This window comes from Panthera leo, chromosome A1, assembly GCF_018350215.1.
Source record: "Panthera leo isolate Ple1 chromosome A1, P.leo_Ple1_pat1.1, whole genome shotgun sequence".
Classification (NCBI taxonomy): Eukaryota; Metazoa; Chordata; class Mammalia; order Carnivora; family Felidae; genus Panthera; species Panthera leo.
The window spans coordinates 81,058,597-81,077,437 of NC_056679.1; the positions used below are offsets into that span (position 1 = coordinate 81,058,597).

At 54.7% G+C, this 18,841-nt stretch overlaps 1 protein-coding gene across 2 annotated transcripts in view; it reads left to right on the forward strand.

Annotated features, from left to right (window-relative positions):
• Nucleotides 1-22: 22 nt before the first annotated feature.
• The window catches only part of LOC122215277 (sperm acrosome-associated protein 7-like), a 27,996-nt gene continuing 9,177 nt past the window's right edge, over nucleotides 23-18,841 (forward strand). The window contains exons 1-5 of one of the 2 annotated variants that reach the window (XM_042930347.1): nucleotides 23-359; nucleotides 3,852-3,911; nucleotides 8,247-8,348; nucleotides 9,263-9,370; nucleotides 12,033-12,104. In XM_042930347.1, coding sequence (XP_042786281.1) covers nucleotides 59-359; nucleotides 3,852-3,911; nucleotides 8,247-8,348; nucleotides 9,263-9,370; nucleotides 12,033-12,104 — 643 coding nt within the window. In that variant the 5' untranslated portion in view covers nucleotides 23-58. The remainder of the gene's footprint in view (nucleotides 360-3,851; nucleotides 3,912-8,246; nucleotides 8,349-9,262; nucleotides 9,371-12,032; nucleotides 12,105-18,841) is intronic. The other variant, XM_042930354.1, reaches the window with a different exon arrangement.

Consider the following 18,841-nt stretch of genomic DNA (forward strand, 5'->3'; position numbering starts at 1 on the left):
CCGGAACACGGGGTAGGACCCCGCGCCCTTCCCATCATGACGTCACAGCTCCCCAGACATGGCCCTCCCAGCACGAGGGTGCAGGACCCCACTCACTTCCTGCTGTGAGGTCACAGGACGCTGGACACTACCCTCCCCAGAACACAGGGTGGGACCCTGCTCACTTCCTGCCATGATGTCACAGGACCCTGGACATTCCAGGGTATCCTGGAGACCAAGGTCTTCAGGGCATGGTCTTCCTCCTTCAGCTGGAGGGAACATGGCAGGAGACAGAGGAGTGACCCTGTTTGTCCTGCTGCTGTCCTGCTGGCGCCACACGGAGCCCCAGCCCATCAACATGACTTCAGGTACAGTCACAGGTGGGTGGCTGTTGGGCGGGTGGGAAACGCACGTCTCCCTGGGGCTGAGTCAGGCCCCTCCTCACCTCCCCAGTTTCCCATCCATTTCTGGGAGAGAGTGAAGCGAGTTGAACACTTTTTCTACCTTGAAAGTCCTTTTCGAACTCCAGAACCCCATGGGGAAGGAGCGTATGCGATGTATTTTCACTTGTTATCACAGATGATTTCTAGGGCACCTGGTGGTTCAGTCAGTTGAGCGGCCGACTCTTGATTTGGCCCCAGGTCTTGACCCCAGGGTCATGGGATCCAGCCCCGCATTGGGGTCCGTGCTGAGTGTGGAGCCTGCTGGGGGTTTTCTCTCTCTCCCCTCTCTGCCTCTCTCCCCTGCTCATGCACAAGCTTGCTCCCTCTCTCTCTCTCTCTCTCTCTCTCCCTCTCCCCCTAAACTAAGGAAACAAAGACAATTTCTAACCTCCCGAAAGTCGAGGGGCAGCACAGAGACCCTGCCGCCCCCGCCCTGTCCGCCACCCCGCACTTCCTGCACACACACACTGCTGCTGTCCCGGGACCTTGTAGTCCTGTCCAAATGGTCTTACTGCTTCACCTAAACCTTTTCTTGCTAACGTGAGGCGGTTGTCCCTTACACGCCGGTGTCATGAAGACCCGGACAAAATTAACGGAAGCCTGCACAGCAGCTCATCCCGGCTGCACCCGATCCGCCGTGGTCCCCGAATGCCCTTGTCAGGGAGGGTGCCGATCACACCCAGGACGGCCCCCACGTGCCTCTGGCCCCAGCCCTCCCATGCTGGCCCCTTCTGCGTGGAGGATCCGAGCGGGGACAGGCCGGCCGGGACGGGATGGGACTCTGTGACTCCCCAGCAAAGGATGGCAGGGAGGCGGTGCTCCGTGACCCCCCTACCCCACTTCCTGCCAGGAAGCTCTATTCTCAGGCCACCCAGCCACTCTTACACCTGCCGCACAGGTCACCACAGATGGAAGGAACGGGGCAGAGATGGTCCTCCAGCCCCAGCTCCCAAGGATGGCTGAGTGGACCCTGAAGGCTCACCCACAGGGTTTGGGGGGCTCCTCTGAGAGCAGGACCATGGGTGCTGCCTGAGCCGGCTCTGTGTCCCCTCCCACCCTTGCCACGCCCACACGTCCGGGTTGGGGGGCGGGGGTTGGGCCAGGCCGCAGTCGGGCCAGAAGTCAGGTGGTCCTGAAAGGACTGAACATCCCCAACTTCCTTTTCTTCAGCAAACTGAGCTCTGAGGCGCTTCCCAAGGACAGTGTCCTTTGCGACGCCGTGGGTGCGGATGGGGCTGTAACAGGAGGGTGCCGTGTGTCCCCCATGGGAGGGCGCGTCCCTCCAGGCTGCTCCTTCCTGCTCAGACTGTCACGTGCCAGTGCCCTCGGGAGGTGCTCCCAGCGCTCAGTGACGGAGCACTCCTCCAGCCCTAAGGCAGCCCGCCCCTCCCCGACCTGGTCTCCTGTCCAGACAGGGACACCCTTAGGTGACCGTCATGGTCTTCCCGGCTTGAAAGGCCAGTTAAGGGCAGTCTCTAAATCATTTTCTGAAAGGAAACAGTGGGTTTCCTTATGGGCTTGCGGCTGGGGCGCAGGGGAGCGGGAGTACCCGTCTCCGGGGGTCCCAAACAGACCAGCTCCGGCCGCTGACAAAATCCAAAGGTGGAGACAGTGGTGGTGACACGAGAAAGGAGTTCATTTCGGTGAGGCCAACAGCCAGAAGACAGCGCGGACTGGTGTCTCCAAGACTGTCTCCAAATGCAAAGACCCTTCCAGGTTTATCTGCAGAGATGTGGGACAGAGGCCAAGGCACAGGCAGATGGACAGGAAGGGTCATGTGCATCATTGTCATGGGGTCCATCACGTGTGGGCTCCGGCCGGCTCAGGCAGTTTCCATTCCCATCAGAGGAGGCTTTGCCCTCCGAGTCTTGCTTGAGTTAAGGGAGAAACTGGAAATGAGAACTTCATCTATTAGAAAGTTTGCAGTCAAAATGGGGATGGTTGAAGTCCCCCCCACCGCCGGGGGCTTACCGCCTCCCAGGGCACTGGTGCCGTTGGCCAACGTGAGCCGCCCTGACCACGAGGAGAGACGGGAACGGCAGCCATGGGCCTGGTTTGCCTTGTTTTCCCCAAATTAACCAGAGCACAGCCGCAGAGGTCAGCAGCGAGCCCTTCCCGGTGTCCGGGATGCGCACTGTGCAAATATGGAGGAGTAGTCAGGGATCCTGGTAACTCCGGCGCTCGGCGGTTTGAAGCCGAGAGACTGTCAGTCGGAGGTGACAACAGGCGAAACACGCCACAGCCGCCACCGTTGACAATGCACTTTGAAAACCGTGCGGGTATTCTAGAGCATAAATATTTTTCTGCACACGCTTGCTGCCTGACTGGCACAATACTCCCATTATAATCACGGGACAGACACAGAATGAAAAGAGTATTTTTGACAAAGTGCTCGCTCGACGCAGCTGTGCCCATTCTTAATGACTCATTAATGCCTCATCCTCGGCGAACTGTACTTTTGTTTGCCTCGTTGCCGGGAGGTCAGCACACTGGGAAGCGATTGTCATCTCCGTGCAGACCTCCTTGCAGAGATTTCCGCATTGTTCTAAGCCCCGCGTGCAGATGAGGCCATTGGTATGCAGATTGTCCGTCATTAAAACCATTTGAAAATCAGCGTCGTCACTGGTTTACTGTTGGAACGAGAGTCTGCAGACGCCTGCGAGCTCTGTGCAGCCGGGCAAGGTGGCGCTGCCCAGCGGGTCCCGGGCGTGCCCTCTCCCCTCCCCGGGGGCGGGAGGGGAGGCTGACCTTGACCCTGAGTTGAGGAAATGGACGAGGACACCCAGCTCTGAGCAAAAGGAGTAGTAGGGAGCCCCCGGCTGGTGCTGCTGTACAGAAACCCTCACTCCATGCACTGTCGGGCCCCCAGTTAGGCCGGGGAGGCTGGGGGTCGGGCGTCCAGGGATCCCACGGAAGTCTGCCGTCTGGCCCGGCCGGCTCACCCCTGAGACCCCGTGCCTTCCCTGTAAACAGACCACCTGGAATCACTCTGCTTCTGAAGGGGAGAGAGCCGGTGGCCAGTCTCTCTGGGACCCCCTCCCGATCAGAGAACCCCCACCGTTCCCCAAATCACATCCCTAAGCTCCCAGAGGCACCGGCCTCTGGAGCCCTTCAGAAAGGACGTGCGCGTCCTTCTTGGTTGGCTGTCCGCGGAGCACGAGCAAGGGCAGTCATCCCTGGTGCCAGGACACGTGTTCCCTTCTGAGGGACGGTGCCAGCGAGCACTGCCCCACACGGCAGGAGTCAGAGCACAGGGCATATCCCTCTACCACACGGCTACCTTGCCCGCCACTTTCCGGATGAGAACCCAGTCCTGGGAACCCCTTGCAGGCCTCTCCCTGCTGCAGCGGGCTGGGGGTGCCGCAGAGAGAGAGATCAGTGCAAATTCAATGAATTGTTAAACTATTAGGGTATTTATTTCCCCCCTAGGTCCAACCACTGAAATGCCACCCAACTCAAAAGATCAGGAGGATATACCTGGAATATTTGGTAAGGAACCTCCTCATATCGGTATTTGGCCTGTATCTGGAGGGGTGGGTGCCTGTGAATGGGTGCTCCCCAGAGAACCTGGTGGCACAGGTGGAGGGTGTGATTTGGTTTGAGGTTAGAACCACATGCCATGGCCACAGCCATGGCCACGGCTTCAGTGCTTTCACCTGAGTCAAACTTCCAAGAATTCAGGAAAGAAGTAGAATTTTAGGCCATTAGACGCAAGAAGGGCCGTGGAGCATCGCTTCTGAATGTGGGTCCCCAGACCAGCAAGCCGCGCCAGCCAGGAGCACGTAAGAAATGCCCAGTATCCAGCCCTCCCCAGAAGCCCTGCTGTCCTGGGAATCGCTGACTTTAGGGCTGCTCAAAAGAAGTACAACGCAGGCCACACATACGGTTTTAAATTGTCTAGTAGCCATATATTTTTTAAGTGTTTATTTTATTTTTGAGAGGGACAGAGAGAATCCCAAGCAGGCTCCGTGCTGCCAGCACAGATCCTGATACGGGCCCTGAACTTAAAAACTGTGAGATGGCGACCTGAGCAGAAATCAAGTATCAGATGCTTAACCGACTGAGCCCCCAGGCGCCCCATCCAGTAGCCATATTTTTTTTTAAAAGAAGCGGGTGAAACTTAATCACATTTTGTTTGATGTTATCATTTCAACGTGTAACCAACATAAAAGTACTAATGAGGTATTTTCAGCCTTTTGTCACACAGAGTATTCACAGTTCAGTGTAGTTCACGCTTAGAGGACATGTCAGTCGGACACGCGTGGGTCCCACATGGCCAGAGCTACGGGGCCCCCAGTTCTGGTCCAGCCCTCACTTCACATTTGTAGAAGCCCCCTGGGCAGAGAGAGGGCTCCCGGCAGTCTCCCTCCTGCTGGGACGGCTCTCCCCCTAGGCTCCGGCTGGGGACTTGGACTTCCCTGGGTCTGAGCAGGAGCCCTAGAAACTCGAACAGCGGAGTGCCTGTCTGGTGATGTGGGCTCTTTCCAGCAGCGTCTCTGCCACGACGTTGGACTTTGCTGCATTTCCAAGTCTGATGCAGCAGAGGCCCTGGGAAATCCTCTCTGACTGCCAGGGGGATGGTAGACAGACAGACAGGTGGATTGGCAGATTACATGAATGAGCGAATGAATGAATGTTCCAGTTTGGTCTGGGGCTACTCCGCTCATCTCTGTGCTTCCCGTCTCAGACTCAGAGGCAGTGGTTCCAATGCCCACAGGTGCCTCAGTCCCCCTGAAGCAGGTCCTGGCCGTAAAACGACAGGACATCAGCTCTGTGTGTGGTTCAGGCCTTGGGGAGAACTCAGGTGCATGGAGGCCCCTGCCCCACGCAGGTGTGAGCTTAAAGGTGTGACTTAGATGCCCTTAAAAATGCTACGTGCAGGTCAGGTAAGTCTGAGGGTGCCAGACCTGGAAGGGCGAGGCCTCATCAGGTGAACTTTCCAGCAAGAACGGGGCACCAGCAGGTCCACGAGCGGTGGAGACAAACGCTCCCAAGTTTCCTGGGTGCTCTGACCGTCCCGGGCCCCGCAGGACCATAGTCCTGACACCAGCACCCCCTCCATCCCGTGGGCTGACCCCCCAAAGTCCCGGCTACTGTGGAGAATGTCGGAAAGGATGAGTCACTGGGATTTCTGATCAACTAAGCCCAGAAGGGGAGCTGAGGCTCCCTGTCTACCCACCGCATACTTCCCCCGGGTGGGGGCAGGAGAGTAAGACATCTGCATCTCTGGAAATAAGTGAGGCCACCGCGTGAGAACAGCAGGGTCTGCCCATTCAGAGCTCCCTGTAGCAGGGCATCCGCCAGGCCACCGCCATGTGCTTGTGGCAGAGACTCAGGTGGGTGGGGCGGGGAGAGCTCAGGGTGGAAAAGAGGTGGCTAGGGAAGGGACCCTGGGGGAGGTGCTGGCCCAGGACAGCTGGGGGGTGCTTAGGGGAGGTGCTAGCCCAGAACAGCATGGGGGGGGGGAGGGGAGGCTGGGGGAGGGCCTGGGGGAGGTCCTGGGCCAGGACAGCTTGGGGGAGGGGGCCCAGACGTGGGTCCTGGCCAGGACACCGGGGCAGCTAACCAGAAGCAGGTCCAGGGATGGGTTAGGGAAGCACATGGGGCTTTCTCTGATTGGTCCCAGGTTGGAAGCAGGACAACAGTTGGGGAAGCCGTCCTGCCTTCAGGGGCAGATTACCCGGGGGTGTAGGTGCGGCTGCAGGAGTGCCTTCTGGAAGGTCCCCCCCCAACCCGGCCTTCTGGGCTACGGCCAACACCATGGGCTGGTTTTATTTTGACGTAGGTCTGGTGCTTGTCTGTTTGTATATTCAGTATCTCATTTATCAGAAACAACAAGTTACCCATAAGAAATTAGACACAATTCGAAGACAGCGTTGTTTCACTCGTACAGCAACCTGATGCTCTGTCACTCCCTGAAGGTTTCTGCTACGATTACACGCACAGTGCCTCTGGAGTCCTGTTGGAACTTGTGGTTTGGGTTTGCTCACCTCTGAGGTGTCCCCCAGCCCCCCTCTGAAGGTGGTGTGAGGTCGGCTGGCTTCGGCCTCCTCTTGGCCCTGAGGACTGTCCCCGCCCACTTTGAGGACCTCTCAGGATGTGTGCAGCTGATGGTCTCTAGTGTCCCCAGGAGGCCACCCGACTTCCTTCACGAGGTAGACTGGTTCCAGGAGCTCCCACTGCTTTGAGCTGGTCAGTCAGGCTCCTGTCCCGGCCCCTGGTGGGTGCTCTGTAAAGTGCTGTGCACAGTCACACATGTAGAGTCCTGCCCCTCGCACACGGCTGCGTATTTGCTCCAGACAGAGACCAGGGACCAGGGCTGGGCCGCCCTTGACCCCCAGGCATCTGGACAGTTTCTGGTACACAGTAAGTGCTCAATACAAGTTTATTATTCCCATGAATCTCCGCTCTTCTGTCTGACCCAAAATCTAACTAGACACCTTGATCTTCGGGGACTTAAAATGGGCTCTTCTGCACAATAACTGGCCCAGAAGAGTGGCCAAAATCTTCTCAAGGTGGAGACAGGTGTGGCAAAAACCACTGGCCACATGAGCAGGGCCAGAATGGCAGCAGTAAGGGGCTGTGCTCCTGTGTCACCAGCAGCTCGGCGACATCAAGTCATGGCCCTGAGGCCACCCTGGCCATCCCTTGAGCTTCTGCCTGTGGTCATGGATGGCGTCCACAGCCCCAGAACTGTGTCCACTTCCAGGGCAGGGAGAAGTAAGGGTGTGGGGGGTGAAGCCACCCACTTCTCTCTACCGGGAGAAGCAAAGTTCCTGTCAAAGCCAGTGGGCTCGCTGACCTTTGCATGTCCCGAGCCCCCAGCCGCCCCACGGCCCCAGCCAAGTTTAGCTTCTGTGGGGGAGGTTGGAGGACGCCACACAGAGCCGTGCAAGAGCGTCTTCCCGTACATGGTGGTGAAACCTTTGTTTCCAGTGATGCTTCACGTCTGTTCCCCTGGACTCCTGTAAGTCACATGACTTGGAACCCGGGTGGGCAGCCGTGTGCTTTGCCCAGCATCTCAGGGCTCCCAGGATGTGGACCAGGAAAGTCTGGGCAAACTAGTCATCGGCTGCTAGGTGGGCTCCAGCCTCAGCACCTGGACCGACTGCTCAGGGTTCCTCGTAGGCAGCAGAGGTCGGGCAACTCCCAGCTGCTGTCTTTTAAATTACATTAGTCTCCACCACGGTCCCCGACTGTGCTAAGGGCTTTCCACATACACGGCTTTGTGTGACCCTCGTAACACGCCTGATGAGATAAGACAGACCCATTTTACAGAGGAGAAAACTGAGGGTCCAAGTAGAAGCTTCCTGGGTCGTGATCCAGTGAGAGTGAAACCAGGACGTGGGTCCCGTCTGTCTGACGCAAAGCCCAGCGCACTTACGTTAGAAGCTTCCTGGGAGCTGTCAGGGAGACGTAGAGGGAGAGAGAAAACAACGCTGCATTCTGCAGAAATCGGGAAAGACCGTGTGCCTCCAAGGGGACGGCTTGGGGAAAGTCTCAGAGGGGACAGAAGGACAGAGGGGCAGAGAGTAGAGGTGGGACAGCACCTGGACCAGGCTTTCTAGCCTCGTGTCTTTGGGGAACAAAGTTTATTGTCCAGGGCATCTGGACGCCCTCAGGTTTTCAGGAGTTGTTGAGGGGGGCAGTGGTCCCCCACCCCAGACAGGGCTCTTTAGAGACCCCAACCCTGTCCGTCTCCACGGTGCCCCTTGAGTTCCGGTTTCTAGTCCCGCTTCACAGACTGTCTTCGGTCCAAGTAGAACAAGAGGGTACCTGTCCTGCTCCGCTGGTTCTGACATGTCCTTATGTGCTTTTCCCAAGATGAAATTCTAGTCCAAGAGATGTTGAATCCAAATAAGTCATCAGTGGCTGGAAAGCACATGACAGCATCAACATTGTCAACAAAGTTGTTCAACGATAAAAGCAAGTATACATTTTTTAAACCTGTGATTGCATTGCGTGTACTCCTAGAGGTCTGTGGTCTAGGTCAGACCTAGAGGTCTGATTGTGAAGACATAATCCTACCAGTTTACATTCTTTAAGGCCAGCTTACTTCTGGGGCAAAAGCAAATGGCGGTGTGCAAGAAACAGGTGTCCGGAACCTTCTCTGTAACCTTCCCGAGATTGAGGCGGCCAAGCCGAGGCTGGTGGAGACGAGTTCCTCTTATTTTGGGGTGGTCTCGGGGGTGCACACACAAGCAGGCTCTTGTGCTCAGGATGCAAAGGTGGCTTAGCCACTGCGGGAACGGGGGGGACACATGGAAACGGGGACTTGCGACCACCCGCTCACTGACACGTACCTAAGCGTTGAGAGCGCGGGCAGTGACATTGACCCCATTGCAAGCGGGACAGAACAAAGGTCTGAAGAACCTGCCCGAGGCCACACCGCTAGTAGTGAACGTGGAGAGAGAAGGCGCTTTTCCAAAGGGCGGTTCCGTGGTGTCCGGGGTGCGTGTCGATCAGTGAAACAGCTCGCTGAGAACCAAGACCCAGTATTTGGCTGACAGTTGCTAAGGGGAGGCCGGGAGCAGAAATCCACAAGCAGTGCGTGAACTGTATTCAGCAGCCGGGAAGTTCAGCACTTTCTTGCAATTGTGCGCCCAGATGTGAATTCCGGTTCCTGGGACGAACACCACCCAGCATCTGCTGGGGCCCAAACTGCTGGGTTCAAGGCAGTCAGATGACGCCTGACTCCGGTACATCTCAACTTTCCAAGGCACGTTTTCAGTAGACCTTGACAACTGTTAGCGTTCCGTAAGATACAGTGTGGACCCAAATGTTCGTGTGTGTGTGATCAAAAATTTGTTTCCTTATTTTTTCCATGGTCTTCATCAAAGATGACAGCATGAATGAGAATTTTGAAGTTGGTGGCACTCAGAATTATCATGGACTCTCCGATAATTCACAATTCTCTATTGGCAGTGAGGACAAAATTTTCAATAATGGTAAATGCAACACAGTAATGCCCTTGCCTTAGGAGAAGGTGGTGGGGAGGACAGAGGAGCCAGGCAGATGTACATGGGGAAGTCCCCGTCACGGAGGATGAAAGCGTGGCTGGAGAGAGATTGAGGCTGCTTCACTCCAGTTGGGCTGATTTCCGGTCTCATCGAGGAACCGCCTGCCCACCACCCCTGCCCGTGGTTCTGACCCAGAGAAGCAGAGCCTGGCAGGAAGGTCCCGGCAGGCAGGTGGCCACTAGCCGGGAGGAAGGGCCGCCACACTGCCCGCCCCCCCCACACATCAGCTGGGTACCTGCCCCTCCCTGGGGGTCAGGGGTTGGGCAGGGAGAGCCAGTGTCGCCCCCACCACCAGGGAGGTTCCCCCGGAGTGAGGGAAAGTGTCCCTCCAACGGCCAAGGTTGCTGAAATGAACTCCAGTGTTCAGGCTCTGAGGCTGAGGAGCTAGCCCCCCACGGGGTGACAGATCTTTTCCTCACCCTAAAGATGACGCAAAAGAAAGGTGCCCATGTAGCTCGCGGGACGCCTGGTCCGTGAAGGGTTGTGGCAGGCTCTAGAGAAGAGAGCTTGTGAAATGGCAGCTTTCTGCTTCCATCACTCCTTCTGTGTTTCTTTATTGGGATTTTTGCCCTGAGGAAGAGCTTGTACCTTATTTATTCATTCACTTACCCCAGATTTGCCTTGGGGGGTCCCTCCATTTGGCTCTTTGGTCCTGTTACTGTGCCCCCTCCTTCTGAACACCTCCCCACTTTCTGGCACCATGAGGTGTTCTGGGCCTCTAGCCCCCCAGCCCCAGCCCTGGAGTCGTGATTCTTTTTCACCAAAGGATGGAACTTAGAAACAAAGTGGGTGTCAGGTGGACTTGAGTAGAATGTCATTGCCTCCTTCAGCAGGCTGGGCTGGGAAGTATGTGACCACACACAGAGACACACACGCACGCATGCACATGCACACGCAGAGACACGTATACACAGAGACACACACTCGTGCACACGCAGAGACATGCACACACAGAGACACATATTTGTGCACATGCAGAGACGTGCGCACATAGAGACACACGCTCGTGCACACAGACATGCATGTGCATATGCAGAGACACATGCTCGTGCACACGCAGAGATGTGCACACACAGACACACGCTCATGCACACAGACACGCATGTGCACATGCAGAGACACACGCTTGTGCACACACAGAGATGTGCGCACACAGAGACACGCAGTACACATGCAGAGACGTGCACACACAGCTAGACACATGTACACAGATAAGCACATGCACACACAGACACACATGCGTGTGCACACAGGCACACGCAGACGTGTGTGCGTATGCAGACCTACAGACACACATGCGTGTGCAGATACAAACACACACAACCAGTCACGCACACACAAATGTGCAACACAGGCGTGCACATGCACAAACACAGAGGCACGTGCACACGCAGCCATATTAAACTGTCTCCCTCTTTCTCTACGTAAAACCATGACCTGCAGCTGACAGGCCTCCATCCCGCTCCTTGGAACTTTCTTAAAAATCTGGCTCCCATTTCCACAGTAACTGAAGCACTTGCTTAGTCTAGAGACTTCGGATTGCTCCCCCCACCCCTTGGGAAAATCAGATTGGCCAACAGGAGAGCAGTGTCAGTGAGGAGTTCTTTGTCTCTGTCTCACGTGTGGTTCGCAGGGTCACCCAGGGCACGTCTTTCCTCCCGCCCTTTCTTGTGCCCCTCGTTTCCCGTGAAGCCAGGCTCATTCCTCATGCTGTTGATGTTAGATGTTTGTATTTGAATATGTGGGCATTACTATGGTTTTGGAGGTCATCATGATAGACAGAGGTATGTACTAGAATCCGCTAGTGGCCCACCACGTGCATGCCTAGTGTGCCGTCCCCACGAGTCCCGTGTTCCCTTGGGCTCAAATGAGATTCACGTACACTCAGATCACCTCCCTTGTTAGGTGAGGGCGCCCACCAGGCTCTGCTTTGTCCCCTCACACCAAGCTGGGAGCCACCGCACACCCTTAAGGGAGCTGGTGCCTGGTTCTCCAGCGGGGCACGCCCCTGTGCCAGTGAACCACGCCTCGTGCCCGCCGTCTTTCTACTTGTTTCCATTTTACATTGTCTCTACAGTTCTGCAGGGTGCCACGGCAACAGCCTGCTGGGCGTGTGTTTGCATGTTGTTGGAGATGTAAATTCTCCTAATTGGGAGGTGGGGCCAGCAAACAAGTGAATACAAGGTGTTGATAGATGACGCCTGACTTGATACTTGTGCCATGGCTTTCCAGAACACGTTATTTTTTAAAGCTTATTTATTTATTTTGAGAGAGAGAGAAGGTGCAAGTCATGGAGGGGCAGAGAGAGAGAGAGAGAGAAGGAGAGAGAAAGAACCCCAAGCAGGCTCCTCACTGTCAGTACAGAGCCCAATGTGGGCTTGAACCTACGAACCGTGAGATCATGACTGGAGCCAAAGTCGGACACTTAACCGACTGAACCACCCAAGCGCCCCAAGAACACATTTTTAAATAAAATTTGAAAATGATATTGCATTTCAACTTAATGTTCGAAAATAAAACATGGCCGAAACGTTCATAAATGTGTAATCAAAACACTGTCTACCTGTTTTTTCCATGTTCGTCATCGAAGAACCCAGTACTGACCAGAGTTACCGACTCAGCAATCCTGAGGGTTACAGTGAATCACAGTTCTCTTCTGGCGGTAAGGACAAAGTTTCCAATGACAGTGACTGTGACTCAGTAGCTACCTCTGCCTGCATGCTGGGAAGACGGGGCGGGAGAGTCAGTCTGCCTTGCTGCTGTTACAAATGAGGACATCTTTGCCCTGTGTGCTGTAACTGTTTTCTTTGTGTATTTGAATGCTGTTGATTTTTGAAGGCTAAGTATTATTCTGCTCTCTTCTTAAATCCTTTTATTGTTTCAGTTCATTTTAACATTGATGCTTTAGGGTTTTCCAAACATACTGCATTATCACGTACAAATAGAATTTTCTTCTTCTTTACCAATGTTTATGCATCTCATTGGTTTCTCTTGTCTAATTGCATTAGCTCATGTTTCTAGAACAGTGGTTGGAAGTAGCAGAGTTAGTGGGTTTCAGTGCCTCATTCACAGTCTTAGCAGAATAAGTTTAGCCAATAAGTAAGATTCTGGCTTTTGGACAAAGACTTATGTATTTTCATGTGTAAAAAAAAAGTATCCACCAACTTTTTTACATTTTGTCCCGACCATTTTCATTATCTTTGGCAATGCTGAAGTTTTTTCTTTAGATCTATTAATGCGGTGAATGATGTATGCATGGATTTTCCAGTGTTGAACCAACCTTGCATTCCTAGAACAGATCTCACTTGGTCATGTTCATTGTTTTGGATCCTGCTCGTTGGTGTTTTATTTAGTAATTTTGCACCCAAATACAGTTCATAGGTGGTATTAGTCTGTAGTGTTTTTTGGTACTTTTTATCAGATTGAAATGTCAGTGTGATACCTGCTAATAACAAAGATTTAAAAATTTTTTTTCTTTCTTTTTGAATCTCTTAGAAAATTTAAAGAGCATTGAAACCATCTGGTCTTTTCAGACTAGTCAGAAATGCCCTGTGAAACCATCTCATTCTGGTGCTTTTCCTAGAGTAATTACTCAGTAACTCTCTATTTCTTCTAGGCAAAGTGATTCATTTAATCTTTCTTAATCAGATGCAGTCAATTTTAGCAATGCATATTTTTTTAGAAAAACATCCATTTCTTCTGTGTTCTCAAACGTATTTGCAAGGAAGTCTCCAACTCATCGCATTATTTTAAAAATATCATTTGTTTCTACTGCTATTTCCCCCTTGTCATGTCTTATTTTATAAATATATACTCTTTTTTTATCTTCCTTATTAGGTAAACCAGCATTTTGTCTAATGTATTAATTTCTTCCCAAGATCTAGGGTATTGGCATATTAACTAACTACACCGAGTTTCCATTCTGTACCCCTATTTATCTGTGTCTTTGTCATTACTATTTCCTTCTTTATGCTTTTTTTGTAGTGAGCTTTGCTGCCTTTCCCAGTCTTCGGGCTGAGTGGCTCACTGACTTCATTTTACCAATAAGTGGTTGGTGCTCTGCTCTTTAAATGTGTCCCATAGATTCTCATATATCATGTTTTCATTGTCATTATCTCCCAGAAATTCTACAAATTTTAGTGCATAGTTCCTTTTTACCCAAAAGTTGTCTGAGAGGTGTTTTCTGATTTCTAGGTAGTAGGGCCTTTTCTCTTTGTTTCTGTTAATAATTCCTAGTTTGATTAAACTATGATCGGGAAGTGTTTTCAGTAGTGCTACTGTGTGGCTGATGTACATTTTCTTTGTGACCTGACATTAATTTCTGTGAATGCTGCGAGAGCACTGAGAAAGTGTGCACTCTGCCGGGGAGGGAAGGGTACTTGTAGTATCTGCTTATTGATGATGTGGTTTAGGCCCCTCTCTGCTCACCTCTTCTTTTCTCCCTAATCTTTCCCTAGAATGGGGTGTAAATCCTCCCACTGTACACATCCTTGCATTTCCTGTAGTTTTTGCTTTACGAGTGTGATTCTTGTGACATTTGGCGCAAGGATGTTCATGAGCATTATCTCTCCATTACGAACTCTAGCTTTCGGTATTAAAAAGAGCCCTTCTTTGTCATGTTTAATGCTTTCGGGCTTGGATTTTACTTTCCCTGATGTAAGGGTCACTACCACCTGCTTTCTTGTTATTTCAGTTTACCTGCTGTGTCTTTGTCCATTTTTTCATCTTTACGTAAATAAGCTGTCGCGCTGTAAGTACACAATGTGTACTTGGATCTTGTGTTAGCCCTTTCAGTGAAGAGGAAACCGCCTCATGAAGTCCAAAGCCTCCCTCCAGGGGGAGGTGTCGAGGAAGCAGAGCCTGGGCTGTGACGAGGCCCCAGGCCCCCAGTCACTTCCTCTTCCTGCCACAACCTGAGCCAGACTTTCGAGCATTTGGAAAAAGCTGAACAGAAGTGTTAAGACAACTCCCACTTCAACCTGGCCCCTAAAAACTGAGGGAACGATGCACAGTAGAGCTGGGGCTCTGGTCTCTGGGGAAGCACGGCCCCTGCTTTGTTCCCTGCCCGCCCCCCACCAGCCCCACGAGTCCCCTGTGTGTTCCCAAAGGGGCTGCTGTGTCCTCCTTGTCACCCAGCGCTTTGTACCAGGCAGGTGTCCGTGGGCTCTGGATGAACCAGCTGTCAAGGGGATCCTGAAATCGTGGGGTTCATTTGAGCAAAACACTGGCCAAGATGCCACTGTGGGAATATGTGGAGGAAACGTGGATCCATTAACACCCAAAAAAGGCAACATTCCATAATGTTTCACAACTTCACAAGCCACTGAAAGGCAATTCGATAGAATCGTTGCGTGTTGCGCGTGGTGGGTGCTCTGGGACCCATCGGGGGACCCAGGGAGGCCCGTGTGATGGCAGAGGAGCCAACTGGAGAACCAGGAGAAAAACGGAGAAGGAAATCTTTTCTCTAAGCTCTCAGACAGCGAAGGACAAAGACAGGCCGTGGCAGAGCAAGACGGGATGAGGACATGAGCGCATCCGGAGAGAAACCGTCTCCCTCGTGAGATCAGCGCCATGGGCTCCCCAAGCCACCTTTCCCCAGGAACCGGCCTCCTGCGGGGGCACCACGCGTGGGCCAGGAGATCAACTTCCCAGGGGCAGGGACACTTGTAAGGCCGGTGCTGGTGAGGCTCCTGTGCCCGAGACCCAAAGGGCCAGGTCCCGCCGGCGGGGAGCTGTGAGCACGTGAAGACCATGGGCACAGGCGGCCCCCCACCCTCTGCTAGCCCCCCAGGCCGCTCCAGAGGCTGTCCTCCTGCGTGCTGGCTTCCTGTGCTGTTGAGACCCGTTGTCGCTCTGTCCTGGGGGCAGAAGTCCCAGACGAAGGTTTTGGCAGGAGGCTCCTTCCAGGCCGTGAGGGAGTCCCTCCCACGCTCTCCCAGCTCTCAGGGGTCTCCCCAGGCCTCCTGGGTTCCCTGGCTTGCAGCAGCCTCCCCGACCCCTGCCTTGTTACCACATGCCTGCTCCTTACGCACTGCTCTGCAGCTGAATGTCCTCCTCTAATTATGACGCCAGTCACGCTGGATCGGGGCCGCCCTGCTACCCGTGGGCCGGCTCTGAACTGGTCACAGTTGCCGCAGCCCCGTTTCCACGAGGCCACCACGTGAACTCTAGAGCGCCCCAGGACATCGCCTGGCAGTGGACACCCTCTGTCAGTGCCCAGAAACAAGCCCGGGGTGTCCTGCCGGATGTGGACTGCAGTAAAAAAGAAGTAAATGCTCTGCCGTCTTATTTTCACTAAGAGATCGTGCGAGGGTCAGAGGAGCCTTGTCTGGTTTGCTGGGCTGTTCTCGGTCCCGGTGACCCGGGGCCCCTGACGCCCGGCCCTGGCCAGGGAAGGGCGGGGACCGTGGGGTCCTGCGGGGCGGTGGTGGTGGGGAGGCCCCAGCTGGCCGGCCGGGAGGTTGTTTCTGAGTGATCGGTCGCCTGGAGCCCCGCCCCCACGTTCCCGTGAGGAGGCTGTGGTCTGGGTGGGACAGTGACGTTGCAGACTTTGGCCCGTGAGCAAGGACGGACCTGTGTTCAGTGTTGCCAGGCCGCTGCTGTGCTGCAGACCGAGAGCAGTGGGTGTTATTTGTGGGCTGCACGTGCATTTTTGCCCTGAGCCGCGTTGTTGTGGGCGAGAGACCCTGAGGCAGTTCAACCAGCACGTGGTTGTCAGTGACAATAGCAATACTTCTTCAGCCCGTCCTTGAGTACCTCGCGGTCGGAGACACAGCCCTGCAAAGTCGTGGCTCCCACATAGCGGGGCAGGTGCTGAGGAGGACGGGGACAGGTGACCTGTGGACGGCCCCAATACTGTCGCGTGCGCAGTCTGAAGCTTCGAAGGAGCAGGGAGTTGTGTGTGGAGCACATTGGGGTGGCGGCCCCTGACCACCAGGGGAGGAAGCCACCGTCACTCCTCTCCCGATCCAGGAAAGCAGATTTAGTGGCTGTGCCACAGCCAGTGAGAGAACAGCCATCGCCCAGGGGATGCCTCCTCCATGACTCCAGGTCCGACGGCGACAAGCGTGGCTGCTTCTAGGAAACCCCGCGGCCCCCGGAGGCCCAGAGCAGCACAAGCAGGGCCCCCCACAGGCATGCTCTGGAGGGCGCCACATTGCCCCAGGGTAGCTGCAGACAACAGGCCCTCGGCAGAGACTTCCCGAGCGAGTGGGCAGGAGGGTCGCTGCTGACGTCGGCATCCACCGGGTCTGCCGTCTCCCAGAAGCCGCGTGAGCATAGTCCTGTCCTCCGAGCTAGCAGACAAGACTAAGAAACCCACCGTGTGGAGCACGAGGCGTGTATCTGGGTGATGGCGATGTCAGTGGAGATGCACAGATGGACGCTCCAGGTACAGGGACAGGTAAGGGCCTCACCTGAGAGAAGGAAAGCTTAGTGTCTACAATGATCTTTTGACTTGAAAAGCCGTCACTTCTGTCCTTCCTTGGGAGGAACCACAGGATCCCACGGTTGTCTGCGAATGTTTTCTAGTCGAGGCTTCTATCCACTCCCCTCTGCGTTTACTCCCTGTACTCCTCTGTGTGCATCCACGGAAGGGGGACACGAAGTCCAGAGCTCCGCTAACTGTGATGGGCCCTGGCCTGTGCGCCCCTCCTGGACAGGCACCAGGAGGCACCCTTCTCGTGGCCCCCAACCTAGCACCCGGCACAGCGGCTGCTGCCTGGCGTTTGCCGAATCAGCGAGTCAGCAGGTGAATAGTGCAAGTGTCGTCAATGGTGCATAAGTATGAAAGGTAATCGTCCCTCCATGACTGTTACAACCATTGCAGCAACAGTGACGTTCTCCCCCTCGGAGCACTCACGGTGTGCCTGGCCCTGTCACATTCAAATCACCCCGAGGGACCTCACGGCGGTCCTATGTCGGGACCTCAGGCCGGGGAGCCAAGGACCTAGCCCTGGAGATTCACACCGCTTCCAAGGGCATTGGAGAACCCGGGGCCGGGGCTCCCCTGCAGCTGCCTGGAGCAGTGAGGACCAGCTCTGTGACCAGTTCTTGGTTTTTCTGGCTCTGCCCGTGGCACTGCAAACCCTGCCTCCACCCGTCCTGTCTTTCCCACCTGCGCTGTGAGTGTGCAGGACGTGTGCCAGGGAGAACAATGGAGGTGATTTTACCTTTCAGGTGTCCCTGCAGGAAATGATTTCCATCTCAGAAGCCAGCAGCCAGCGCTTCCTGCCTCCCTGGGGTGCCTCAGGGGAGGGGCCCTCCCCAGCTTTTGTGGGCACATCTATCTAGAACTTTCTCATGGCCACAAGATAACATCATCTCCAGTCCAGTGCTCTGGGCCAGTGAGATTTGCGGACACTCTCTTCCCTTCACACTGACTTTAGGACGAAGGGGACTTCTGCTCGTTTATCGTCCTAGACCCCCAGGTGTGCCGTGATTTCATCTACACTGGGTTAGAAGTCAGTTCATGTCATTTGTAGACAAACAGGCCCCTTAGAAACCAGTCTTCTTCTTTGTCTCTGGTCAACAGCGAGCAGGTTTTGGAAGCTTCCAAATTAGAAGGAATGAGTAGATTAGAACACCTCCCTGAGGACTAGGGTCTTAGGCTGAGCCACTAGAAATGACCATGCAGATCAAAGACGGTCCGATACCCGCTCCCGGGAACCTTTCGGGGCCCCTGCGGCTCAGCGTAGCTGGGCACCCCCAGGCATCCCTTCTCTCTGAGCCCACGCAACACGCAGGCCCCTCTGGGAGCAGGTGTGCATCCTGGGCCTGTGGCCACAGGCGGGGCATTTCCCGGAGCTCCAGACCCCGCCCCCAGCGGGCACATGGGCGGGCTCTCAGCAGGGCGGTCAAGCAACCCCACGTGTTGAGGACTCATTGCTCAGGGCTACGCTGAGCTCCACCACCGACTGCCCCAGAGACAAAAAAGTATAGACACCACAATGTCGTCCTCCTACGCCACACCTGGGGACAGCACGGCAAGGAAGGTTTAAAGTAGGCTCCAAGGAATGAATCTCTAATGTGAAATTCTGACCGCCACAGCAGGGCACCTCTTGGAAACTGACGGGCTCTCCTTCCTGGGCTGGAGCCCTTCTCTCCCGCTAAGCGATAGGTGGGACTGCTCATGTGATATGACCGTCCCCTGGGGGCACGGGTCATTTTCTGCTTGATCTCAACCCCGTGGTGTTTGTCGTCTGCCAGTGGAAGTCCAGCTAACCTTCCTGCCATCCTTCTCGGCGGAATGGGCCTGGAAACGGACAAGTGTCTGTGGGACATGGGACGTGGGAAAGAGTGCAGGGCAGAGAGGAAGAGCCTGTCAGACCCCGGCTCCACTGCCTACTGGCTCTGCCATCTTCGAACCTGTTTCATCATCTGTAAGCTGGGAGTCATAGT